This window comes from Haliotis asinina, chromosome 2, assembly GCF_037392515.1.
Source record: "Haliotis asinina isolate JCU_RB_2024 chromosome 2, JCU_Hal_asi_v2, whole genome shotgun sequence".
In the NCBI taxonomy this organism is placed as follows: domain Eukaryota; kingdom Metazoa; phylum Mollusca; class Gastropoda; order Lepetellida; family Haliotidae; genus Haliotis; species Haliotis asinina.
In genome coordinates this window covers 28751453-28778805 of record NC_090281.1, presented here as the reverse complement: position 1 = coordinate 28778805, position 27353 = coordinate 28751453, and the positions used below count along the sequence as shown (strand labels likewise).

General features: G+C 42.6%; 2 protein-coding genes across 4 annotated transcripts in view; one reads left to right on the top strand and one right to left on the bottom strand.

Moving 5' to 3' along the window:
• Nucleotides 1-1669, bottom strand: part of LOC137273532 (proteasome subunit beta type-7-like) — a 7211-nt gene extending 5542 nt beyond the window's left edge. The window contains exon 1 of the mRNA XM_067806264.1: nucleotides 1391-1669. Within this exon, the coding sequence (XP_067662365.1) occupies nucleotides 1391-1452 (62 nt within the window). The 5' untranslated portion in view covers nucleotides 1453-1669. The remainder of the gene's footprint in view (nucleotides 1-1390) is intronic.
• On the top strand, nucleotides 1532-27353 carry LOC137273531 (uncharacterized). Of its 3 annotated transcripts, none has more exons than XM_067806261.1 (14): nucleotides 1532-1893; nucleotides 2842-3824; nucleotides 4344-4430; nucleotides 6269-6433; nucleotides 8251-8385; nucleotides 14031-14184; nucleotides 14854-14911; nucleotides 16152-16230; nucleotides 16543-16608; nucleotides 18355-18465; nucleotides 18800-19033; nucleotides 19508-19602; nucleotides 20062-20190; nucleotides 27118-27339. In XM_067806261.1, the coding sequence occupies exons 1-13, from the start codon at nucleotides 1874-1876 to the stop codon at nucleotides 20170-20172; spliced, it is 2298 nt and encodes a 765-aa protein (XP_067662362.1). In that variant the 5' UTR covers nucleotides 1532-1873; the 3' UTR covers nucleotides 20173-20190; nucleotides 27118-27339. The 3 variants fall into 3 exon arrangements, with proteins under 3 accessions (XP_067662362.1, XP_067662364.1, XP_067662363.1); XM_067806263.1 differs by having other exon boundaries at nucleotides 1542-1663; nucleotides 27118-27353; XM_067806262.1 differs by lacking the exon at nucleotides 27118-27339 and having other exon boundaries at nucleotides 1561-1893; nucleotides 20062-20255.

Sequence of the window (27353 nt, the reverse complement as noted above, 5' to 3'; positions counted from 1 at the left end):
ACTTTCCTTGTTCTTAGTGAAAGGGATTGTTTTTAGTCAATGCTTTTTATTCTCTGAGACATTTGTTTCAATGGTGATGTTCATATTTATATGTTTATTAAATTTTGAAAACATCATAAAGGTAAAGCATAAGTTATAACTAGACCATTTATGTGCTATGTATGCATGAAGAACAAATCTTCCTGCTTATCTGTGTAGCCTTGTGGTTAAAGCGTTTGCCCTACATACTGACGGCCCAGGTTGAATTCCACTCATGATACAATGTGTGAAGCCCATTTCTGGTGTCCCTCACTGTGATGTTGCTGGAATATATGGCTAAAAGTAGGGACAAACCATATTCACTCACTCTGCTTATTTGGGGATATCTGCCTTGTGTAAAAACACAGGTTCACTGGCTCATACTGTTGAGCAGACAAATAGCTGTGTTGCGTTGAATTGAAATTTTAATCGTCATTAACACACATCTACATGTTGCACTAGGTCTGATCTAACATGGCAGATTCTATGACACGTCTGCTCCAAAACTTAGTGACATACTCAGTTGCATGATATGACGTAATCCATTACTGTGTTCCTTGACGTCATCAATAAAAGTGATCTTAGACACTACACATACTTCCCTGATCTTGAAATTTATAATATGAGTGTCTTTCAATAGTCAAGATTTGTTTGTTTAGGTAAGGCTATCTGATTATAAAGAAAAAGTGTGACAGTTTCTCTGACTCAGTGTAAGTATACTCTAGAACAAGTTTTACAAACAAATGTGAATCTAAACCAAATGGTTGTCAAAGGTGAAATGGGAGTTTCACCAGAAGGAAAAACTTCTGCCAGTATGCCCCCTTAAACTTATTTTAGTTAAATCATATCACCTGAAGATATATTCCTCATCGGATAAAATGAGTTTATACACGTTTGTTTAATTATATTTTGACATACTGACAGACTTCTAAAATGCCATGCAAAGAAATGTTTCCTCATTTATAAAATTTCGAGGGATACGGGCGGAAGTGTTACCATAATCGTACCCCCTAAGAATCGAAGAGACGAACCAGATCAGTGTGAAATTAGATTTAGAGGACCATTCGGAGTCTTTCAGAGCTTAAATAGCTGCGCCCGATAAACTGCAGCCTAGCAGCGTCATTTTTCATTCCAAGTATTACATGTAACTATAGTTAAATAGAGTCCGTTACCGATTCAGGAAAATAGTTAATATTATCGGCTGCAGATGACAATGCAACATGGCCAAAATCTGTCTACTCATGTTCAGATGTTTACTTACAGAACTAATAGAACAATACAGACGATGAACACGTCCTTGAGCAGCCTACATATCGATAGAATAAGGATACAGTGTTGCTCACATAAACTCTTATGTAGCTTTCTTACAAACCTTTTGCAGTTTTCAAAGGAAAACCCTCCTCGAGGTAACTCAGTAGCTAATGCGCCGGCCATGTTTCTGACACACTAGCGTCGGAGTATAGGTTTTTCTAAAGTTTCATTGGCTGAATATATCTTAAACTCCTTGTGAAGTAATTTCTAAACTCTCAACAGCGTCGTTTTCTCGCTCAAGAACTCCACGCAGAGAAAAGCATTCAAATGGTGCTAAACGGTGTCCAGAGTTGTCATATTAAACTAGAAGCGGAGGTTTCGAATTCAACTCGAGGTCAATATATAGCATATCCTCGTTCATATTTAATCAGTCGAGACGTTTAGTCATGACAGAAAGGAAACATTGCTGACAGTCTTCCTTTAGCATAACCCGGGTGAAGAAAATGCGGCATGCCATGCTCTGGAGACAGAATCTCACACAAAGATTTTCATTGATGTTTGCTTTTTTCCCAAAGCTATAGTATCACTGTCATCTTTCTAATTGATGCACATTTCATCATCAAGGTAAAAGAATTCATTTTTTACATGATTTTAATATCAACAATGAAACAAAACAAAATTTCAACCAAAACATTAATGTAATACAGCAATCACTGAACACTTGATCACGCACACGCACACGCACACGCACACATGCTGACAAGCTGTAAAATAGTAAAGAGTAAGATGTGAGGGGTCCATGCTTCTATCAAACAAGACATGCACTGTCTAGTATGGCCACATATTGCACATGCACTCTGACAGAGAGTGGCAGATGGACATACACAGACAGGACAGTCACTCACTCACACACATGCCTCAGACAAGCACACACTGATGAACATACAGGATATGACACAGACACTGACTGACAGACTAACCAACCAACGCACACGCACACACGCACACACACACACTGATATAATGCCCAAATCTTTGTGCAGATTATCTGCATGGTAAAATGCATCTCTCATTGCCATTGGTTCCTACTTCAGTGAACCAAACGTCCTCACTTGGGCACATTTTGTAAATGTCCCATTTCTGTGGCCCCGTCATGATATTGATGGACTAGCCATGATAACTGCCATAATTTTTTGTCATACACCATGTAGTAAGTGAGTGAGTTTAGTTTTATGCCACACTCAGCAATATTCCAGCTATATGGTGCTGGTCTGTAATATTCGAGTCTGGACCCTACAATCCAGTGACCAACAACATGAGCATTGATCTGCGCAATTGGGAACCGATGACATGTGTCAACCAAGTCAGCGAACCTGACCACCCGATCCCATTTGTCACCTCTTACGACAAACATAGTCGCCTTTTATGGCAAGCATGGGTTGCTGAAGGCCTATTCTGCCCCGGGACCTTCACCGGTCATACACGACGTATATGCCAAATGGTCCATATTATCCATAATACATAAGACTCTATAGTTGTTTGAGTTATTATAAACAAACGTTGTCTCTCCAGAATGTCTCTGACTACAACAGACACCAAGACACTGCAGTACCTGCTGAAAATCTCAAAACCTGCCCATGATCCACTGTTGACTTTAGCTGGTCTGACAGCTATCTTTGAGTTCATCAAATCCATGGATGACAGAAAACTTGTGCAATGGATGTTGGAGGAAGGTCTAGCTGATACATTGGTCAGCTGCTTGGACACCTGGACACCGCAGGGCAAAGGCCAGGATGTACACAGTGTTCTTGTCATGGTCACATTGGAACTCACCCACTATCTTTCATCCATGCCTAACATGCTGCCACAACAAATTATGACAAGCAAATTTTACACATCACTACTTCGTTTAGTAAACACAAGAGGAGAATTTTTCAGATTCTCTGATGAGTTTCAGAAAACATTCTGCTTCTTAACAGGAGGAAAACAGCTCATAGCAAATGTTGTCAAGGAGACAGTGGATGGAGAGGTTAAACAACGTCTTGGAAATGTTCTGAAATATCCCGGCGATATTCCTGGGTATATCTACAGATGCAGCTGCTTTGACACCAGTGAAGAGACAGATGTCAACATCACACAACAGCTGATAAGTGAAGGTCTGGCCTGGCCCTACTTAGACACGCAGGAAGGAGAACTACAAAACTGGAAAGACATGGTTGTCACTGAGTATCTTGGGGATCAGTACTTCTTTGCCCTACTTGGTGAAGCTGCCATCAGACAAGCAGCTACCATTAAGTCCATCATAGAAAACGAGAAGGGTGATCTCAATTCTGCATCTATCGAGGTTGGAAAGATTGTGCTTGTGCTTGTATTTCGAGACGAGCAAGAGGAATATGTGCGAGGTCAGGTTGTCAGCCATGTTGGGGGATGGGTGAAGATGATGATGCTGGACTGTGGTGGAGTGAGGGAGGTTCAGCTGCAGGATGTCTTCGAGTTGCCGTCTGCTCTCAGTCTCATGTACTTCCCAGCCCAGGCCTCCCTGTGCTACCTGGCAGGTTGGTTACAAATCTCCAAAGGGCATTTAGAAGTGGAATACACAAGATGAGCAAGATTTATAGATGCCAACTTCATTATTGTGAACAACATGACTTTCGGAGAGTATGCTTGCTCCTTCGTCAGGTGTGCATGTGATCCAAAACGTCAAGTTATTTACAATAAAGAAGTTGACATCCATTAAGCTTGCTATTCTTGGTTTGGTTACACTCTTACAAACATGAAACCTGTAATGAAACACTGTGGCTTGTTATGTTGATGAGTGGGAAATTAATCACAGAATTCACAGAAAGCAGTTCGATGTATAGCATTTCATCAAGTGATCATTCATATTACAGTAATGAAAATCTATATTTTAAAACTTCGGGTTTTATTTGGGACTCTTGAAAATAATTGACAAGAACCTGAAATCATACAAAGATTACAGATAAGTGATGAGCAGTTATGATGATGTATGAAAGTATTGTTCACTTCTGATGACATACATTTGTTCTTGCTGAAGCTGAATATTTGTTGTGCAGGTGTGCGTGCTCCACCCTGTGATGTATACACCATGCAGTTGGCCCTGGCATCTGTGTGTAACCTCATCCGCTACTGTGTCAGGTCAGGTGAGTAACCTCATCCACTAGTGTGTCACATCAGGTGAGTAACCTCATCCGCTACTGTGTCACATCAGGTGAGTAACCTCATCCGCTATTGTGTCACATCAGGTGAGTAACCTCATCCGCTACTGTGTCACATCAGGTGAGTAACCTCATCCGCTACTGTGTCACATCAGGTGAGTAACCTCATCCGCTACTGTGTCACATCAGGTGAGTAACCTCATCCGCTACTGTGTCACATCAGGTGAGTAACCTCATCCGCTTCTGTGTCATATCAGGTGAGTAGCCTATAGCCACAATACAGCTGGAGTATTGCTGAGTGTGGCATAAAACGAATTTCTCACCTTACCTGTTTCTGTGTCACATGAGGTAAGTAATATTACCACCCAATCACTAACTAAAACCTGAACAATAAAACTGACAATGACAACTAAGGTCCATTCCCCAAAATCTGGGCCTCCTTAGTGCAATGTTAAAGGTCACATGCAACCAAAAAATCAAACATTATTAAAACACATTTATCACTTATTCATGACATATAATATACATTGCTGCTTTTAAAAAAACAAATAAACAAAATTATAAGCGTACGATCGTGATTCAAAAGTGCAATATTTTGTATTTGGGCTTACTTCCCCCAAAACGAAGCCCCCAGGAGGCCGAACCCAGTCATAGCAGGTGGATGTGCACTCAAGTGTAACGACGGCTTCCAATTGGCTGTTTCATTAGGTTACTTGCTGAGGGTTCATTGTGCATACAGAAAGATGATCTGTTTGATGGGCATTTTAGAAGTATAGCGAGTCACAAGAAAGTAAGATTCTTTATGGATAACAACTTCTTTTTGTGTACTTGATGCATTGTTTCAGTATGGTTTCATATACTGTTGTCAAACAAAATCATACACACTACAAGAAGTCGTTATCCATGAAGAATGTATATAGAGATGTTAGGTTTTGAAAATACTTGTTCTCTGAATTTGCGCTCGATCCAGTAAAAAATCACATCAGTAGAGATGGTAAACTACTGCGTGGCTGGAATCTGTCCCTCTGTCAAAGCAGGACTGGAAACTGACAAGAGTTTGCACCAGTTTCCATCAGATCCAATCATCTGAAAAAAGTGATTGTGGTTTGTTTGCAACCCACAGACATAAAAATATGTCATGTGTGTCACACGTGCCTAATTACATAATGTGGCAGAGACAGGACTTGGGTGCACGAGTCATAAATCAATTTATTTTCTCTATGTCGTATAGTCTGATAGGTGTTAAGTTCAAATTGCACGTGGTCAATGATTGAAGCTGCATGTTGTCTTTAGCAGACAGGGAGGCAGACATATAGGTGTGAATAAACTAGACACTGAGCTTTCTCTGTGACAGAGACTGCTTACCACAATCAACAAGTTTTTCTACGTAAGGAGTAGATTATTTACTTGTTTGTGTACACAACCAAGATTAAAACTACTGCTCACGACCTCTGACTTTGGGCATGCATACTGTTTCAAGCTTCGTGAACCTATTCACTGCGCATGTGTTATGGATGCAGCGCAGCACAGCTGTTGAAACCAGTTTTCCCCCCAGCACTGGGGGAAATTTAGTGAAACTTTTGAACTCCAATTTCGCGCGGTTTTTTTCATCGCGTTTTTTTTCCACTTTATAAGTTGAATTGGCATTTTTTATTATTTGTTTCGGTAAGTGCATACCGAAAGGTACCAGAATCTGCAAAGTTGTGTTTTATGTTGCATGTGACCTTTAAAGAATGGGAGTTAAGGTTGGCCATAGTTAAGATAGCTTCATGAAAGGAGCCCCTGGTACAGAATATATCTATGATATGTCCCATTGTTTTCAGGGCTGACTTTACTGAAGACAGATTGTTGTTTGACATACCTGTTGCAAGTCTTGCACTGTCCAGACTCCAGCCTGGTGCTGCAGACTCTCCGCATCTTCAACAACCTGGCCACCAACCCTCGCACCGACCAGACTGTGTTTGAACCAGTTCTCCTCGATCTTCTCAGTGAGCTGACCAATTCCCTTTCACCAGCATTCCTACCACCGTCTGCACCACTATACCACCTTTATTTCTATACCACTATTCTTCCACCTGTACCACTCTCTGCATCACTATAGCACCACTACCACTTTACCACTACCTGTACCACATTCTGTACCACTATGTTACCACCTATACCACAGTCTGTACCACTTTCTGTACCACTATGCCATCACCTAGACCACTTATACCATACCTCCACACCACCTGAAGCACCTACTGTACCACTGTACCACCACCTGTACCAACTTCTGCACCGCTATACCACCACCTATACTAATTTGTGTACCACCTTCTGTACCACTATACTACCACCTGGACCACCTTCAGTACCACTATCCCACCACCTGGACCACCTTCAGTACCACTATCCCACCACCTGGACCACCTTCTGTACCACTATCCCACCACCTGGACCACCTTCAGTACCACTATCCCACCACCTGGACCACCTTCAGTACCATTATACCACTACCTGGACCACCTTTTATACCACTATGCCACCATCTGGGCCACCTGTAGTACCACTATACCAATGACTTTACCACCTGTAGTACCACTATACCAATGACTTTACCACCTGTAGTACCACTATACCAATGACTTTACCACCTGTAGTACCACTATACCAATGACTTTACCACCTGTAGTACCACTATACCAATGACTTTACCACCTGTAGTACCACTATACCAATGACTTTACCACCTTTTATACCACTATGCCACCATCTGGGCCACCTGTAGTACCACTATACCAATGACTTTACCACCTGTAGTACCACTATACCAATGACTTTACCACCTGTAGTACCACTATACCAATGACTTTACCACCTGTAGTAATACTATACCAATGACTTTACCACCTGTAGTACCACTATACCAATGACTTTACCACCTTTTATACCACTATGCCACCATCTGGGCCACCTGTAGTACCACTATACCAATGACTTTACCACCTTAGTACCACTATACCAATGACTTTACCACCTGTAGTACCACTATACCAATGACTTTACCACCTTAGTACCACTATACCAATGACTTTACCACCTGTAGTACCACTATACCAATGACTTTACCACCTGTAGTACCACTATACCAATGACTTTACCACCTGTAGTAATACTATACCAATGACTTTACCACCTGTAGTACCACTATACCAATGACTTTACCACCTGTAGTACCACTATACCAATGACTTTACCACCTGTAGTACCACTATACCAATGACTTTACCACCTACTGTACCACTATACCACCACCTGTACCACATCCAGTATCATCTTTTGGTTGCAGTAACATACAATCTTGTCTGTATTTTGAGTAATCTAGTAGCTCAGTGTCAAGTACAAGAGAATAAATTAGCCCAGGGTTTTATGCACCATGCAAATGTGTGTCGTCTATGCAATAATATAGAGAAAGGATGCAGAAAACACATCTGTGACTTTACAAGGTCTTTGGTTGTTTCTGTCTGAGCAGTTGCGTGCATCGTTTCACCTATCAGTCCACATGATCAATGATTCATTCCAAGCCCAACAGAAATTATCAAAATATACGGTTCTCTATACTGTTACTTCACAGGATTGTCGCAGTGCCTGCAAGGGGTCTTTAAACTAACAACAACATGTTTATGAGTCACGGTAAAACCCTCAATTAAGTAAAATAAATTTGTCAGGTTGCATCCATAGTTTCAAAAGCAGTTGCACAGTATCGTTGTTGTGACATGTATAAGTGAGTAAAGAACATTTGTTTTTATGTTGATGGTTGCAGAGCTCATGAAGAGTTTGCCAGACAGGAGCTGGAGCATCAATGCGAAGGAAGAAATCACCTACACCTGCATGTCCTGCATCGCTAACATCCTCAGCTTCTCCAGGCATTACCGCTCTATTTTTTACCAGAACGAAGGTCAGTGAGCCACTTGTTCTTGATTAAGTACACAAACATATGAATTCAACACATTTTGATACAGTAGTTCTTTATTAGTGTCAAATTCCCATGAGAACTCTGTTTAGAATATGTGCTCATTACTGTTATGTTCATTATTTCAAACTCTTGTTTGTTTGGCCTAGTTAGATCTTGTTTAGAAGGGCTGGTCAGAAAGTTCTAAGCCTACATAACTTCTAGGCTCGTGACACCAACTAATCTTTGGAGTGTTGTTGGACAGTGTTCTTCTTCAGCATTTTCAGTTATTTTACTCAAGTATATCAACTACTTCGAAAGCAACAGGTCCTTGAAGCGTACTGGGGTATACATATGAGTACAGCATGAGAGATGTTGAGAGCTGGAGTTCCGATTTTACATGACAATGCTTTGTCTCACACTTCTCGATTGGCAAAGCCTGCAGTACATCAATGTGGCTTCAAAAAATTCCTCATCCTCCATATTCACCTGACCTGGCCCCAACCTACTTTCACCTATTCCAAAATTAAAGGAACATCTCGAGGGAAAACGCTGTGCTAGTAATGACGAGCTCAAATCTGCTGTACGTGTATGTATAACCCAGTAGGCTTCAAGGACCTGTTGCTTTCGAACTAGTTGATTTATTTGAGTTATATTGCATTCATCAGTTTGTTAGATGTTGTTTGCTTACTAAGGTCTTTATTGCCTCTTTCCTGCAAGACTCATGAAGACCTGGGTTAGACCTGATCTTCAGTAACCTATAATGGGATTGAGTGATTAGACTCCCAAATGCATATATCGATGGTCATGCTGTTGATCACTGGATTGTCTGCTCGAGTATTTACAGACTATTTTGGTATAGCTGGAATATTGCTGAGTGAGGCATTAAGCAACATTTTTACTTACCTTACCATAGGTCTATAGCATATTACCTCAAGCTTCGCTTAGTAGGAGACAGAGTTGTAATGCTATTCAATCTTGAATGGCTACCTCGCAATGGACGACTGTCATGATACGGAAGTATCTGGATCTCCCCACTGCACATGCATGCAGATTCCACGTGAACTTCACTTTTACTTCAAGCATCGTCTTGTTTAGATGTGTTTGGTTGCCAAAAAAGGTTTGACTTACTATGCTTTGCACTGATTCATTTACAGGTTCTTGGTGTTGTGGTATGTAATATTTTTCAATCTTTGTGTCGATTATAATGTATAATTTCGTTATTGTACACTTGTCTGCTACCTCGTACGAGACATGATAGTGTGTCTTCTGCTTTCAATGTTGTTTACATAAATTTTAACGGATTGGTTTCATTTATCAGCAGATTGTTTTCTGTGGATATTTTCCGCCGTATTTAAGCTTTGTGCTCTATTTTCTGTCACTTAGCGCTGTACCTAGTGTAATGCAAGCATGCCGCTGCGTGTCAGTGGAGCAGTCCATTACGTGGTAAGGGATGTTTTTTTTCTTTTATCCTTATTATCACATTTATATTTCAGTTTATTACACTAGTTGTGCATGACATGTCACTTCTGTTTGGTTTGCAAAGGTCTCAAGTCCGTGAAGGATCCTCACCCTTTTTGTCCGGACTGTGCTAAGGTTACTTGCACCCTGTTCGGGGTTATCAAGTGCTGACTTTAAGGCATTTTTGGCGGTGGTCAGGAAGAGGAAGACTCAGAAGCTGAGGAAGATGTCACGTTCCCCTGCATCTTCTGGATCCAGATTATCTGTACCCTGTATGCCGGAGTTGCAGACAGTGTTGGAGGTGCCTGGGGCGGATTCTGATTCTTCTGCGAGGGTGGAACCGACGCTGAGGCAGACTCTGGAGATGCTACTGATGCCAACACTGATACCAATACCAAGGCCTACCACCCAGACTGGAGATTGGGTGGATTTGTCGAGGCCTGATGTCCAAGGACACCCTGAGGTGCAGGGGATACTTCGAGCGTTACTTGTACTGGCGCCTTTGAAGGTGTCAGGCGTATCTCAGGATTGGACGGCGCCTCCTACTAGGGCTCCTCTGTCAGTCCCGGACTTTACAGAAGCAACACCGAGACAGGAGTGCAATCGGTTACCGGTGCTGGCTCCTGTAGGCACATTGCAAGCTACAGATACGCACCAGGGTTTGACGCACTGGTGTATGGGCGCCAAGGGGCACCAGTTCTATCACCAGCGGTAGAGTGAGAGCAGGGCAACCGGATGTCAGGAGATCAAGGTCTAGGTGTCCCCGGAGCAGTTCGCACCACCGTTCGTCGTCCAGATCACCAGATCGTCAGGGCAGATCCCTCCTCCGTAGTGAAAGGAGTAGACGGTTGTTATCCCAGTCCGCGTCGCCTCCTCGTCCCAGACAGTCTGCGCACAGAAAGCAGGCGCCAGAGCGCAGGTCGGGCATTTCCTGGACTAGCAGTACTTCTCCCCCGACTATGAGGAGGACCCCGCTCATGTGGAGGAGGAGGAGGGATCGTACCTGCCAGTACTTCTCCCCCGACTATGAGGAGGACCCCCACTCATGTGGAGGAGGAGGAGGGATCGTACCTGCCAGTACTTCTCCCCCGACTATGAGGAGGACCCCGCTCATGTGGAGGAGGAGGAGGGATCGTACCTGCCAGTACTTCTCCCCCGACTATGAGGAGGACCCCACTCATGTGGAGGAGGAGGAGGGATCGTACCTGCCAGTACTTCTCCCCCGACTATGAGGAGGACCCCGCTCATGTGGAGGAGGAGGAGGGATCGTACCTGCCAGTACTTCTCCCCCGACTATGAGGAGGACCCCGCTCATGTGGAGGAGGAGGAGGGATCGTACCTGCCACTTTCTGCTGTGTACGACTGGATAGCTGACAGGCTCCGGGATTGCGATTCCCCGGCGTCAGGGGTAGATAGCGTTGGGCTATTAGCGTGGACCCAGAACTAATGATCCCGCCACATCCCACGGTGGCTGAATTCTACGATCAGGGCACCTAAGTAGAAGAAGCAGGACTACAAGGTGCAGTCTCGACGCTCAGATTCTGGGGCAGTGTTGGATGAGGCCATTAGAAGATTTTCTTCCACCACCATGCATATAAGGTACAGGACTCCGGAATGCAAGCTATTGACACAGAATTGCAGCGCATCCTGAAGCCAGTCTCAGCGCTAGCATCAGCTACATCAGTGGTGACTGTGGATTTGACAGAGAATAACAAGTCCCGGTTGAAGCATTAGTCATCGTTGTTCCTGTGGCAGGACACGGTGCTTCATGACTTGTTGGGGCATGTCCGTACAGCTTTAGACGGTGGTGCACAGGATTCGGTTCTTAGATGCTTGATCGTGGCACTAAGAATTCAAGCGCCGACTTATAAGAACTCCATTCTCATCATTCTCATACTGATTGTTTCAAACAACGCGACAGTTGTGTGGCTGATTTTGAGACAGGGACAACCAGGTCCAAGTCCCTATTGGATCATATGTTACACCTAGCCAGCATTCTTGATGCAAACGACATCGAGGCCAGAGCTCGTCATATCCCAGAAATGTCCTAGCTGATGCACTCTCCCGACCAGGGAAGCCGTCCCCAACTGAGGTGATGCTTCATCCGGAGATATTTCGACACATATGTCAGGATCACGGGCGCCTGCTGATACACCTATTTGCCACAAAGTTCAACGCTCAGCTTCCAGTGTACATATCTCTGATACCAAACCAGGTAGCTTGGGCGGTTGACACGCTGTTGATGTCGCGGGAAGGACTGGATACATAAGCCTTCCTGCCACCAGTACTAGTACCAGCGGTAGTGGCAAAACTCAAGCTCACAGTGAGGATCCGTCTGCTTTTGGTCGCACCCTGGTGGCCAGGGGGACATGGTTCACAGAATTGTGCCGCCTCGCAGAAAAAGATCCGTTCCAGCTTTCAGAGTGGGATCAGTTGCTGCGCCATCCCCACAGTCGGACACTGCACCCAGACTCGGCGCGGTTTCATCTATGAGTCTGAACCATCTGCAAACAATTTTGAGGGCCAAGGGGTACTCATCTCAAGTGGCAAAGATCATTGCTCGGGCGCACAGTGCTTCCACTCGATCACTCTATGATGACAAGTGAGCAACTTTTGAGAATTTCTGTGCCCCAAAGTCATGGGACCTGCTGTTAGCGTCACCCTAGTTCCTGGCAGAGTTTTTACATTATTTGCGGTGCTCAAGGAATCTCAGGGGCAGTACTATTGGGACTTAACTGTCAGCACTGAATTCAATGTTAGCTGTCAGAGGAGATAGGAGGGTCTCAAAGATCCCCGAATTAGTCGCTATGTTTAATGCGTTCAAGCTGGAGGACCAAAAGGTTAAGTTGCAGCCGCCAGCGTGGGACCTGAACGTTGTGCTACAGCACTTGAGATGTTGCCCCTACAAGCCGCTGATCAGGGCATCGTTTGACAACTTAACAAGGAAGACAATGTTTCTGTTGGCGCTAGCTACAGTGGAGTTTGCGAAATCCACACACTGGATGTGACTAGAGTCCAGTTTAAACAGACAAGACATGGGGCTGTACACTTGGACCTTCTCTGGGATTTCCTGGCGAAGAACCAGCTGCCGGGTCAACCAGACAGGTTATTCACCATCCCCCCTCTTACTGCCGCCATCGGATCGGGAAGAGCAGTTACTTTGTCCTGTTTGGCCCTCAGGTTATATATCAAGAAGTCCTCTCCTCATCAGGGAACTAGGAAGAGGTTGTTCCTGCCTTTTTCCAGGACTGCTAGATGGGAAGTCACCAGGAACACAGTAGCCTTATGGTTGAGGCAGACGATCCTGGCAGCTTACGATGCATAGAATCTTCCACATCCGTCATCTAACAACCCGCACGAGATTTAAGTGTTAGCCGCGACTATGGCCCAGCACAGAAACTGTACAGTTCCTGACATTATAGCTGGATGCTTCTGGCGGTCCTCTGCAATATTTGCTAGCCACTACTTGCGGGACTTGGCGGTGGAAGATATGGAGGGGCTGCAGTCTTTCGGACCATTGGTTGTTGCACATCAACTCGCTCATCCGGACGTTCTACAAGGTACAGTCTTACTTACCTTGATCTATGGGGGTCTTGTACTTACATGAGATAATGTACCATACCCCTCTGGTGGTTAGTACATGACCTGCTACTCTGATTCTGTTTCCAGTTGACCTTCACGAGACATTGTTGCAGCAGACCGGCGTACAGTGAATCAGTAGTGGTCCGGCTGTGCCGAGGCATATGTGGAATGTTAAGACACTGACGGTACTCTGGAGTCCTACACCACCGTCCTGTGTGTTGCATCCATATGTTATAGACCTATGGTAAGGTAAGTAAAAAATTTGTTAAAATCTAAATACTTTAGATATGTACGTACTTACCTTACCATAGGACGTTTAGTCCCTCCCAACACTGGATGCTCCTCTCCACTACGGACTCTTCAGTAAAAGTGAAGTTCTCGTGGAGTCCGCGCATGTGCAGTGGGGAGATCCAGATACTTCCGTATCATGACAGTCGTCCATTGCGAGGTAGCCATTCAAGATTGAATAGCATTACAACTCTGTCAGATCTCCTACTAAGCGAAGCTTGAGGTAATATGCTATAGACCTATGGTAAGGTAAGTATTTAAATATCTAAAATATTTAGATTTTAACAAAATCAGTCAGTCATTTTCAATCTCTCCTACAGGATTGTCAACTGTTCTACAAATCCTGGTGGGCTGCAAACCATTAAAACCAATATACAGGATGGGCACGCAGCTCCTACGCAACTTCCTGTATGTGACAGAGGTGAAGGCCACTCAACAATGGCCATCAGAGGGTTTTGTCCCAAAGGCAGACATGTGAGAACAGCTTGATTTATGATGAAGTATATTTCAAACTCATGTGTGTATCCCCTTTCTGGTTCCCCTCTACCCCCATCATGTTGCTGATGTGTTGCTAAAGGCAGCACAAAATCAAACTCAGTCAGTTAGTCCAGGTCATGTGTGTCAGGACTTTTGTTTTAAGAAATGCTGTATCAAATTAAAAATATCTTTTTAAAAAAACTTGAGATGCGGTGTATGAGAATTATTCTTGTTCCATAAGAACATCACATAAAAATGTTAGTGCATGAGTGAGGTTTTACACCAATTTTAGCAATATTCCAGTAATATCACAACATAGGACATCAGAAGTGGGATTCACACATTGTTCCCATGTGAGGAATTGAATATGGATCTTCAGCATGACAGGCAAATGCTTTAACCACTAGGCTACCTCAACACCTCCTTAAATATGTTTTGTTAGGTCAAGGCTTTAATCTCATGCCCAGTGAAAGTGGAAAGCCCATAGCAACCATTAGTTGCCTTTGCAAATACCACATGTGGATGACAAATTCACATTGTTTCACGTTTGATGAACAGTGCCTCTGCATTTTGTTCTTCCTGGCTGTCGCATAATGCTGTTAAATGCTGACCATGCCATTACTATAAGAGACTTAACATTCAGACTGGAATACCATTTCTTTTCAGGCTAACCACCAGACTAGACCAGTTAAAGAGTCCACAGTTGCCGGATTCCAGGTCAGAGGTACGTTAATCAGCTGCAGACCATCTGTGTGTGTGTCACTGTCTGTATTTTTGTGTGGTTCATGCACATGAAGCAGACCTTCTGGGTTAGAGTAGAGAAAAAAAGGTCTTCTTCGTGTGAATTTCACCAGAAGTGTTAAGCCTATTTTAATTATGTGTTTCTTGCCAGCTAATCCGGATTATGTGTCCCTGTGATCAGCTCATTATTTATATCTGCCTCAATATAAGGAATTCAAACTTGATAAATGTGTTTATTTACATTACATTTGATTACATTTACATTAATTCATCATTCATCGTACATTTTGGCACCATTTCAAGTTGAAAGATGCAGAATCTGCATAGTCCATTAGTGTAATTTCGTTGTTACGGAGGCGTTGCTTCAGGTTCTGGAGGGTCTCCTCCATCTTCACATACTTCTTCTTCTTTGAGGGTAGTTCCCTCCAGCCTGGTACTGCTGTAGTTTTGATTCAGTTGACATCTGAATTGACTTTGTGAAGGTGATTGCCTCAAAGATGTTGGGATGGTCCTTCTTCACAATCTTGTTAAGACGACTATGATTACCTTCAAGATGATTGTTGGTTCGTGGTCCCGTGTTGTCATGGTGGTTCCACTGGTGGGTATGGAGATCCCCCTCTATCCACTGGCTGGTCACATAGTCTGCAAGGCTGGTGCATTGGGCATCATCGGGCTTGTTGGCACTTTTATTTTGAATAAAGCTCAGAGTTAATCCTGATAACTATTTCTGATTGAACACTATTCATGGAAATGATTAGCTAATTAGGGCATCTCATAGTTAAGCCCCTAAACAAACACCAATCAGTTAAAAAAACAGATTGGTGAACATCAAAGGAAAAATAAGGTCTGCTTCATGTACATAGTTTGAAACCCAAAGGTCTGCTGCTTGTGCAGACACCTTTTGTGTGTCTATCAGTGGGTTTGGGGGCAGCTCTGGCTGTGGCTGTATAGCTGGGTGTGTGGGTTCTTTCTGTCTGCATGTGTGTTTGTGTGTGTCTCTTGGTTGGTTGGACAGTCTGTCAGTGCATATCTCTGTCATATCTGTATGTCCGTTTTGTCCGTCAGTGAGTGTTTGTCTGATGCATGTCTGTCAGTGAGTGTCTGTCTGTGCCCATCTGCCACTTTCTGTGAGCGTGCCTGTCCAACATGGCCATACTGTGCAGTGTATGTATTGTTTGACAGAAGCACAGACCCCTCAATTCTTACACTTCACCATTTTACAGGATGTCAGTTCCAGTGAGGAGGAAGGGGACACAACAGAGGACCATCTTGTATTCCCCACAAGAGATGCAGGACTTGAAGGTTAGTCAGAGGGGTGGGGTTTTGGTGGGGTATTTTTGTGAAAGGAAGAGCATTCATGGGTGAAGGGATGGCACACATACTGCTTCTGCTGACTAGTATGATTTGATTTTTTGATATTTTAGAGAAGTTTAAAAAAATTGAAAATAAGGACAGTACGAAAACCGAAAATGACAAAGTTTTGGATTGCATGATGGTATACCAAACCCAAGGCTATATTACACAGTACTGCTACTACCATGGTATACCCTATCGATTAATGGAACTCATGCTTCTGAAGATTCTTGAGTGCAGGATATTGTTCTAATGTTACAGATGGCGATGTTGTTGCAGTCAATTCAGGAGAGATGCAGACGGCTCCAGATCGGCAGTACATCTATGGTGAGTAGCATCATCTTTGGTTATGATCAGTTCCAACCCATCAGTCATCAGTTATAACTGGTTGTAGATAGTGTCTGTTTCCATATAACCCATTGTATGTAACCCTTAACAGCATATATATATATAGTATTCCCAGAAATTATTGAGAATCATGTTGCGTCATGTAACTCATTACGTTTATTAACTTCTGGCGTTTTACTTACATAAACATGTTAAAACATCATCCTTTTACAGTCTCAGTCTTGTTTTAGTACTTTGTTAGACCTCCTCGCTCAGCAATGCATGCCTGAATACGCCTAGGCACACTACCCATCAAAGTTTGTAGGTAATCGTGTGACAGGGTATCTCAATATTGGACCACCTCGGTCTTCATATCTTCAATATTTCTGAGTCCCTTTTGGTTTATTCTGTCCTTCATGACTCCCCACACATACTCAATTGGGTTTAGGTCTGGGCTGTAACTGGGCCAGTCTAAAACTTTAACATTTTCACCCGACAACCACTGTTTTGTGTAGCGCGCAGTGTGTTTTGGGTCATTATCATGCTGCAAAATCCAATCATCTTCATACAATGTTTGTGCTGTCGGAAGAATGTGACCATTTAGAATGTCAACGTATCTTTCTTTTGTCAAGTTTCCCGTGAAAACACACAATGACGTCACTCCGCGAGCCGATATGCCACCCCACATGTGAAACTTCGGGCTATGTTTTGGTCGCTGGTAGATAGGTTTGACAGTATCTTTGGTCCAAATTTTCACACAATTAGGGAAAAGCCAAACAGAACTTTCATCCGAAAAGAAAACATTATCCCAATCTTGATTTTCATGACCTAAAACACCAGTTTAAACGTTTTTCCTTTTGTGCATCTTTCATCAACGGCGAGGGAATTCCACGTTTTTTCACCCAATTAAGTCTCTGTAATTCCTGCCTAACTGTTTCATTGCATACCTGAGGACTTCCTCTGCTAATCATTTCATTTCTGATGTTCTCAACACTTTTCAATTTGCCCCTACTCCCAATCTGCCCAAGTCTTCGGCGATCCACAACACTGAATTTCCTAGGCCGACCTGCCCCTGCTTTGTGCTCTATCCCGGTTCCTGTTTGAATATTCTTCAAAGTTCTGTATACTGTAGACAGAGGAATACCATGTCTACAAGCTAACACTTTAGCATCAGCCTCACTCCTATCAAAATCATCTAGAATGAGCTTTCTTTTCTCTCTTGCTGTAAATTCTGCCATGTCAACACAGGAAGCCGTCTGCTCAGACAAGGGAGATAACTCTTGACGTAATGAGCTGCCTTCTAAGCCTTCAAGAGTTGTCTCCCTTATTTAGTATGCTTAGTGCATAGTGAAAGCCCTTTTTCCAATCTTAGCATCATTAGAAAAAAAACAAAGATTTTCTCAATAATTTCTGGGAACACTGTATATAACCAGAATAGCACTTAAATGGTAAAAAAAGTGTGACTCGTCATTGAATGTGGCAGCCATTTTGAAATCTAAGATGGATGTCAGTGGAATGATGGCAAAAAGCAGAACCATTGCTTTTGTCCATTGAGTGTTCTGATAAGAATATATGCATGCTGTTGTTAATCTCAAATTACTTTTAAGTGAAAATGCATAATACAATTAGCAAAACAGTGGACTAACAGGTAACAAGGACTGGTATCTGCTTTTGTCATAATTTAAACTTTCAAAGACATTCTAATGGTTAGACAACACTGTACTAATGGGACTAATTTTATTGCAGGTTCTCAGGTGGATTTCGATAATGATCTGACACATGAAATCTTACCCACCAAAGAGTTGTCTAAAGTTTCTGCCAGAACTGTAGCTGAAGTCACCTGTGGAATGCTGAACAGTAAGTCACTCTTCTGCTTCTCACGCTCATCGAAACACTCACTTTTTCACATCTCGCTCAGCCAAACACTCACTGGCTTGCTCTCTCATCTAAACACTGGGGCAGTGGGGTAGGCTAGTGGTTAAAGTATTCATCCCTCAAGCTTGAAACGTAGGTTCAATTCCCCACATGAGTACAATATATGAGGCCCATTTCTGGTGTCCCCAACATAATATTGATGGAAAATTGCTAAAAGTGACATGAAACAATACTCACCTAAACACTCTCTCAAAATTTGCTTGCTCACCCAAACACTCTCTCACTCACTCATTCATTCACTCTATGCCTTCTCCAGGTCGTGGAGGGACAATCTACTTTGGTGTGTCTGAAGATCGTATTGTCCGGGGCATGAAGATCAGTCGCAATGACCGCGACTCCTTCCGCCTAGGTGTTGACAGGATGATCATGGATTGGATATCACCCCCAGTGTTGTATATCCAGTTAGAGCTAGTTTACACACCAGTGTTCATGGCCACATACAGACCTGCACCAGATGATCACATCCAGGTGACAGACCTGTATATTGCAGGTGAGTACATCCAGATGACAGATCTGTAGATTGCAGGTGAGTACACCCAGATGACAGATCTGCACATTGTAGGTGAGACAAAGCAGTGCAGGCAAAAAACGAATTGGGCATATTTGCTAAAAATACATCCAAGTTAATTCAGAGAAATGTTATTGGTCCAAATGTCGAAACTCTCTGTTTTGACCTTTGATCCTTGTTACTAGTATTTGACATTTTGCAATGTGTCTGCATTGGTAGCAAATGTTCTCATACACTAATGTAAATGCATGAATCAAACTTTCCAAACTTATCTGATATACTGGCTTCGTATTCCATGTGCAAATGCGTTTTTTTTTTTATATCTACAGGCTGACCTGATGCAGGTTAGCTTTCAGAATGTACACAAATAAGCTTCTTGTTATTTCAGTCTGCTGTAATCTTGTCCAAGAAATAACAAAATGTCAGTCAGATAAACATGGTTGTCACGTATTGCAGAGATCAAAATTCCACCAAGTCGAGGTACCCTTCACTCAGTCAAGGACAGATGTCTCTACAGGTTCGGTACTCGAACACTCCCTCTCACTTCCAAGGTCAGTGTTGTGGTGGGTGATGAAGTAAGGGTGTGTGTTGGAGCGGATGGTTGTGGTGGATGATGACGCAAATGTGTGTGTTGCAGGAGGCTGTTGTGGTGGGTGATGACGTAAATGTGTGTATGTGTTTGTTCAGTTTTACGCTGCACTCGGCAATATTCCAGCTATATGGCGGCGGTCTGTACATAATCGAGTCTGGACTAGACAATCCAGTGATCAACCACATGAGCATCGATCTGCACATTTGGGAACCGATGTCATGTGTCAACCAAGTCAGCAAGCCTGACCACCCGATCCGGTTAGTCGCCTCTTACAACAAGCATAGTCGCCTTTTGTGGCAAGCATGAGTTGCTGAAGGACTATTCTACGCCTGGACCTTCATGGGAAGCAGTAAGTGTGCATGTTGCAAGAGGAAGTTCTTGTGGGTGATGAAGTAAGAGTGTTTGTTGTCTGTTGTAGGATGTGAGGGAGCTGGTTGTCATGGCTGAAGAAAATGTATATAAGGAAGAAATACTCGGTTGGAGACAGAAGTTGAAGGGCCTGAAAGACAAGAAGAGGCTTACATCATGAATACACAAATACTTGTTTGTATGTCAGTAGGACAGAGGTGCAGACATGACCTCATGTTTGTATCTCAGTGGGATAGAGGTCCAGATACAATAATAATAATATGTCGTTTTTTATAGTGCACAGTGTCCAAACACCAAGTGATTGCTCGTGGCGCTTTTGATAAGACAGCTAGTTTAGACATCAGGGTAATATTTTTGAAAGAGGAAAGTTTTCAGCTTTGACTGGAAGGTAGACAGTGTTTCAGTGTTTCGGTGTTTCAGAAAGGCGGATGTGAACGAGAAGCATCTGTGTCCAAAGGTTAACGTTTTCAGTTTGGCTATGGGAATTTTGAGCAGTGAGTTGTTACCAGATCTGAGATAGTGAGATGGAACATGCTCTTTCACAAGGTTGGACAGGTAGGATGGAGCCAAACCATTTATGCAGCGGTATGTGATGCACGGGATCTTATATTAGATCCTTGCTTTGATCGGCAGCCAGTGTAGTTTGACAAGGACTGGTGTGATGTGTGACCACTTCCCGCTTCTGTTGATTGTACGTGCAGCTGCATTCTGAATGCGCTGTAATTTGGTGACAAGATCCTGACGTACATTACCCAGTAGACTGTTACAGTAATCCAACCACAAAAGGATAGTGGATCTGGCCAAATGGCATAACGCATCACAACTTAACAGGTGACAGATGTTGGCAATGCTCCTCATGTGGAAGTAGCATGTGCAACATACAGTATTTACATGGTTCTCCATAGAAAGGTTTGAGTCCATGATGACCCCAAGATTTTTTACTGTTGTACTGAAGGGTAGAATGGAATTACCAATCTTGATCGAGTCCACTTTAACCTTGTCTCGATTCATGGTTGACCCGGTCAGCAAGATGTCAGTTTTGCTGTCATTCAATTTTAGCTTATTGATTGACATCCAGGATTTCACATCAGAAAGGCACTGTGAAACATGAGCTATCTCAGTTTTGGACTGATTAGGAAAAAATGATCTCTGAAGCTGAGTATCATAGCAGTGGTGGTTTACAGAATGCTGGTTGATCAGCTCACCAAGGCTACGCATGTAGAGAGTAAACACCAAGGGCCCTTGTGGAACTCCATAAATAACTTCATGTAAACTTGATCGGACACCATCAATGAGGACGAACTGTGTCCTGTTTTCCAAATATGATGAAAACCACTTTAACATGTTACCACATAGCCCAAAACGGTCATGTAAACACACAATGAGCTTGTTGTGGTCTAAAGTGGCAAAGGCGGCAGACAAGAGAAGAACAAGCACGCTAACTTGCCCCGAGTCTGCTGCTTCAAGTAGAGTATCCATAACACTGATCAGTGCTGTTTGCATGCTATGATTTGGTCTGTAAGCAGACTGAAAAGGATCATAAAGACCATTGTCACTGAGATGTATCACAAGATGAGTCTTCACAGCCTTTTCCAAGAGCTTGATGTTTGTTTGCCAACACTTAGTAACTGACTCCTGAAATAAACTGTACAAAAGTGTTATAAGTTCAAATTCAAATTAAAAAAATAATTAAACTAATAATAATAAAATAGTTTTCAAATAATTAGAGTCAAACAATTTAGTGCTCTTTATTTTTACAAACACTGAAAATCAAACATTGGCTGATATGACTTGGTGTAAGTGCACCAGAGTTTGATTAAGAAAAGTACTAAAGTACTCTTACCCTGGTTGAATGAAGCTGTGGGTAGGAGAGTGCAGTATTTAAATAATCAAATCTGGACCAGACAATCCAGTGATCAACAGCATGAGCATCAATTTGCACAATGTGGATATATTAACATGTGTCAACCAAGTCAGCCAGTCTTAGCAAAGAGTTCCTTTTACGACAAGCATGGGTTGATGAAGACCAGTTCTAACCCGGATCTTCTTGAGTGACAAAAACACATGACTAACTTAAATGAAATGCTTAAGAAAATCAGATTAGAGATTAGGGTTTTCAAGTTTTTTCAGAGCAATTTCTTTGTCAGTTTCCAGTTTCTTCAATTCTAATTCCTTTCAGTCTCTTTCCATTTCTCTTTCTATCGCCATCTCAAACTTTTTCATTTCCATTTCTTTTCAGTTCTAATTTTTTCATTTCCAACAGATCTGAACATTCTGGCACCATTTCTAAAACATCATCTTCAAAAACTCCATCATCAATATAATGAGTCAACACAATATTCAAAATCTGAAATTTCCTCATTGCAGGTTTGGCATCAAGTTTCAGAGGTGAAGAAATTTGCAGTAAATCTGATTTCCTCAACTGAGTAATTGTCTCAGAGTCAGGGGACAATACAAACATGTCAAGTTCAAACACCATTTTGCTGGTTCCACAATAAACTTGTTGCAAAATTGCCAAAATTTGAAATAGATTTCACAAAAGGTCTCAAATGTCAAATGAAATCTATCCCAGACGAGACCCCCAATACTTACAATGAAATCAGAACAGTTGTTGTCAGACTCCTGTCGGCATTCAATGAGTGTCCACAGTATTCCAGTCATATTGTCACGTCAACTTAGTGTTGGAAGAGAGCACAAGTTCTTGCAATTGTGGATGTTCAGCAACCTCATGTTGGTGCAGATAAACCAAGAAACTAAGGTTCAAACCTGATGCACAGCCACCTTAGTCAGCTCTCCAAATGGTTGGTTGTTGTTTAACCCCAAGCTCTATCATGTTACAGCTGTATGGTGGCAGTCTGTATATAATTGAGTCTGGGCCAGATAATCCAGTGATTAACATCATGAGCATATGCCATACAATTATATGAGTCAACCAAATCAGCAAGTCTGACCACCCTATACCATTGGTCTCCTCTTACAACAAACATGGATTACTGCAGTCCAATTCAAGCCCGGATCGTCATAAGTCTGGAATACAGAATGGACTAAAGGACAGAAACATTGGTAGACTTGATTGAGAACACACAATCAGGTAGAAAAGTGACAGTTTTGAAGTGGTTACTCAGTGTTTCAGTATGGAAGTTGGTCCGAGCTACATTCATCTTGGTGCTACGATTGCTTTCTGGAAAGGGTCGTGACCTTGAGTTACACCAAGTACCATTTTGTCCTGACAGTGCTGGAGGACATAATAACCAGTCTTGATACTTAGGGTATCAGTTCATGGACACTTACTTGATATAGAATCAGTTTCACTGATATATAGCTCTCTTGCAAATGCATGATCAAAGCCCATCTCTGGGCCCACCTAGCCATGACAAAAGTGTTATGAACAAGCCATCTGAGGATTGTGCAGAGATGTTGCTAGTTGGGCTCTCTGTGAAAGTAGCTCTGTGTGACCCCTACAGGAGTTGTGTGCAAACCTATTTCTCCATGATCGTGAAAATGGGTATAAGCCATCTCTGGATCATATCACTGACAGAGGTATTTTGTGTAAGTCTTTCTTTTTATCTCCTCCCCCCTTACAGAAGTATTGAGTACAAGCCAGTCTCTTGACTTTATCAATGCCTGAAGTCCTGTTTATGAGCCCTTCCTGGATTCCATGTCTAGATCCTTTCACTAACATAAGTACGGAATATAAGCCCATGTCTCCTTGACAGAAGTAATGAGTATAAGCCCATGTCTCCTTGACAGAAGTATTGAATATAAGCCCATGTCTCCACGACAAGTATTGAGTATAAACCCATGTCTCCTTGACAGAAGTACTGAGTATAAGCCCATGTCTCCTTGACAGAAGTATTGAGTATAAACCCATGTCTCCTTGACAGAAGTACTGAGTATAAGCCCATGTCTCCTTGACAGAAGTACTGAGTATAAGCCCATGTCTCCTTGACAGAAGTATTGAATATAAGCCCATGTCTACATAGCAGAGGTATTGAGTATAAGCCCATCTCCATTAAAGAATTATTGAGTATAAACCCATGTCTCCTTGACAGAAGCATTGAGTATAAACCCATGTCTCCTTGACAGAAGTATTGAGCATAAGCCCATGTCTACATAGCAGAGGTATAGAGTATGAGCCCATGTCTCCTTGACAGAAGTATTTTGTATATGCTCCTGTCGCCACAACAGAAGTATTTTGTATATGCTTATGTTTTCATGACACATATTTAGTAGTCATGTCTCCATGACAGAAATGGCTGGATCGTAACACGGTGTGCCTGACGAGGGTTATGTCCAAATATCTCTCAAATTTTGAAAAACAACGGAGCCGACTCCTATTTTACGACTCTCGAAACCATGATAAAAAGCAGTCAGCTCTTACAATCATCAGTCAAGCGGCTCTCTGTGACTGATGTGATGAATACGTGACATCTTGGCAACGGTCACACAGTCCGTTTTTTTAGAACGCCTGACGATTCAAGTGCTTGGAAATACTTTACGAAGCGGACGTAAAATATACTATACATCACCTGTCCAGATGGGTGTTCGCTTAGTCCCGCGAATGCAGATAGTATCAAATAAACCCATATAAACCCATTGAAAAGGAGATCCAGTGAGAAGGGAGATTCAGAGCCAGGGGAAATCTAGACTTGCTTCATTTGGGGCTTCAGCATTGGAGGACTAGTCATTGGGGAAAATATTGTGGTTGAGGGACTGTGAGACACTACGATCCAGATTCGATTGTTCTTGTCAACCGATGGCGTCTCCGTTAGAATGTGCCCAGAGCTTTGTGCTTGCTCACGATGGACACTCCGTGCCAGAATGTACAATAACTTCTGCTTGTCTCAAAGGCTCAAATACTTTAACTCGGACGTAAAAAAAATGAATGAATTGGTTTTCCATTGTGACAGCTGTTTAAAGGGAAACAAGTGTTCCGGCTGGTTCCATTTTAATTAGTCAGCGTAATCAGCTACCCAAGTAACACAGGTTTGGTCCACAGAGTGCCTCGTTGAAAAACAGAAATCCAGTTGATTTATCACATTTGATCGGATTAGACTTAGGAAAAGATTACTCTAAGTATCATATGAACCTCACATTTGTGGAAGAGCGGGTGGGTTAGCCTCGTGGTTGAAGCGTTCGCTCGTCACGCCAAAGACCCAGGTTCGATTCATCACATGAAGCCCATCCGTGGTGTCCTTCGTCGTGATGCTACAGGAATATTTCTGATTTGGGTTCCCATTAAAATCAAGTGGGTCACACAAAAAACTCCACCTGTTCCAACTTCGGCCATTCCAAATTTTCTGTACTAAGAGTTTTTTGGACTTTTGAACCTAAATGTTGCTTGTTTGTTCGGGTTTTTTTTACCTTTGTTTTGCTTTTGTTTTTTGTTTTGTTTTGTTCTGTTGACTACCCTAAAACTTGATAGTTACATATAAACTTAAAACGTGGTGACGTCATGTATTCTCTATGGTAAATGCGACTTAATGTGTGCTTAATGGACACTTTAAACGGCATGTTAAAACATGCGGTGAAGCAACTGATTAAATATTCATCTGGGTTTGAGTGAAATGAAACCTTGTCTAAACAGCGAAAAACGAGGATGCTTTAACACCCCAACACCATGTTTGATTCAAACTCGGAAACACAACATCCTAGTGCATATGGAAGACAGACATCCCTCGCTGCTTATAGCACCTGGGCACCTGGGCAGTTCACATACGGCAGAGTCGGTTCCTAGGGGCTTGGAACACAATATATCGGTCATCTGCCTTTGATGTATTTCTGGGTCTTCCAGCGCGATATCTCCCGTACTCTACCAATAGACAGGAACATGCCCCCTCAGTGTGTAACTGACAGAGGTAGTCACCCGAGGACAGCGGGGAACACTTCTGTAGGGTTCACCATCATGTAACCATACAATGGACCTCCTGCTGTCGTGGGCGCTGCACTGACCCAGCTATGTCACGGTAAAGAAGTTGTGAGGCTTCAATATTGTCTGTAGCTTCTTTCACAGGAAATGTTGCCACAAGCTGCATGGGAAGTCTGTCTTCCACGTGCACTAGGCTGTTTTGTTTGAGCTTTTGACTGAAACAGTGTTGGTGTGTTTCAACACCCTTGTTTTACGCTGTTTTTGACAATGTAAATTCTCTCAAACACAATGAATACTAAATCATTTGCTTCCCTGTATGTTTCAACATTAAAGTGCCCATTAAGCAAACAAAAAATTGCATTTAGCCCAGATTATAAATGAGATTATCACGGTTAAGTGTATGTATGTCTATCAAAATGTAAGGTGTTCCCATACTTTTTGTTTGTAGTATGTATTACAGGTCTGCAATACTGGTAAAAGCGGTATAAAAAGAATTATACTCTCTCTCTATTCTTGTATGATTCTTTTACCTTTGAATCGATTCGTCTGACCCATTTTCGAACATAATGTTTTGGGAGTCTCAGGTTACAAAAGTGTCCCTTGTTACCGTCTTTCATTTAAAGAGGTGTCGGGGTAGCCCGGTGGTTAAAGGGCTCGCTCGCCACGCGGAAGACCCGGGTTCGATGGGCACAATGTGTGAAGCCCATTTCTGGTGACCCACGCTGTGATATTGCTGGAATATTGCTAAAGGTTGCGTAAAACCCAGCTCTCCCACGTTTTTAAACAAGATCGGGTACACGATTTAAACATATGATTAAAACGTGAAGAAAAAGGGTCTTAAATTGCCTTTATGTATGTAACTCTGGAACTGAGTAAGGGAATTGTTTGTGATTAAAGTGTGCTTAATGGACACTTTAAACGGCATGTTAAAACATGCGGTGAAGCAACTGATTAAATATTCATCTGGGTTTGAGTGAAATGAAACCTTGTCTAAACAGCGAAAAACGAGGATGCTTTAACACCCCAACACCATGTTGCTAAAGGTTGCGTAAAACCCAGCTCTCCCACGTTTTTATTTAAACAAGATCGGGTACACGATTTAAACATATGATTAAAACGTGAAGAAAAAGGGTCTTAAATTGCCTTTATGTATGTAACTCTGGAACTGAGTAAGGGAATTGTTTGTGATTAAAGTGTGCTTAATGGACATGTTAAAACATGCCGTTTACGTTTCAGTGTTTCAGTGGTGATCGCGACACTTGCTTCGACTGTTCAGTGCTAGGTAATTGAGGCGAACACCAGAAGTAACTGCTGATGCCGCTCCGTCTAATCTCCGCACCGCTGACGCAAACCCAGTCTACCACAAAGTGGCAACCCAACCTTGGTTTGATCTACCTATTATTGTAATAAGATTTCACACACCTAATACCCAGCAATAAATAACCAGCTATAACTGTATCAGCTTGTTCCAA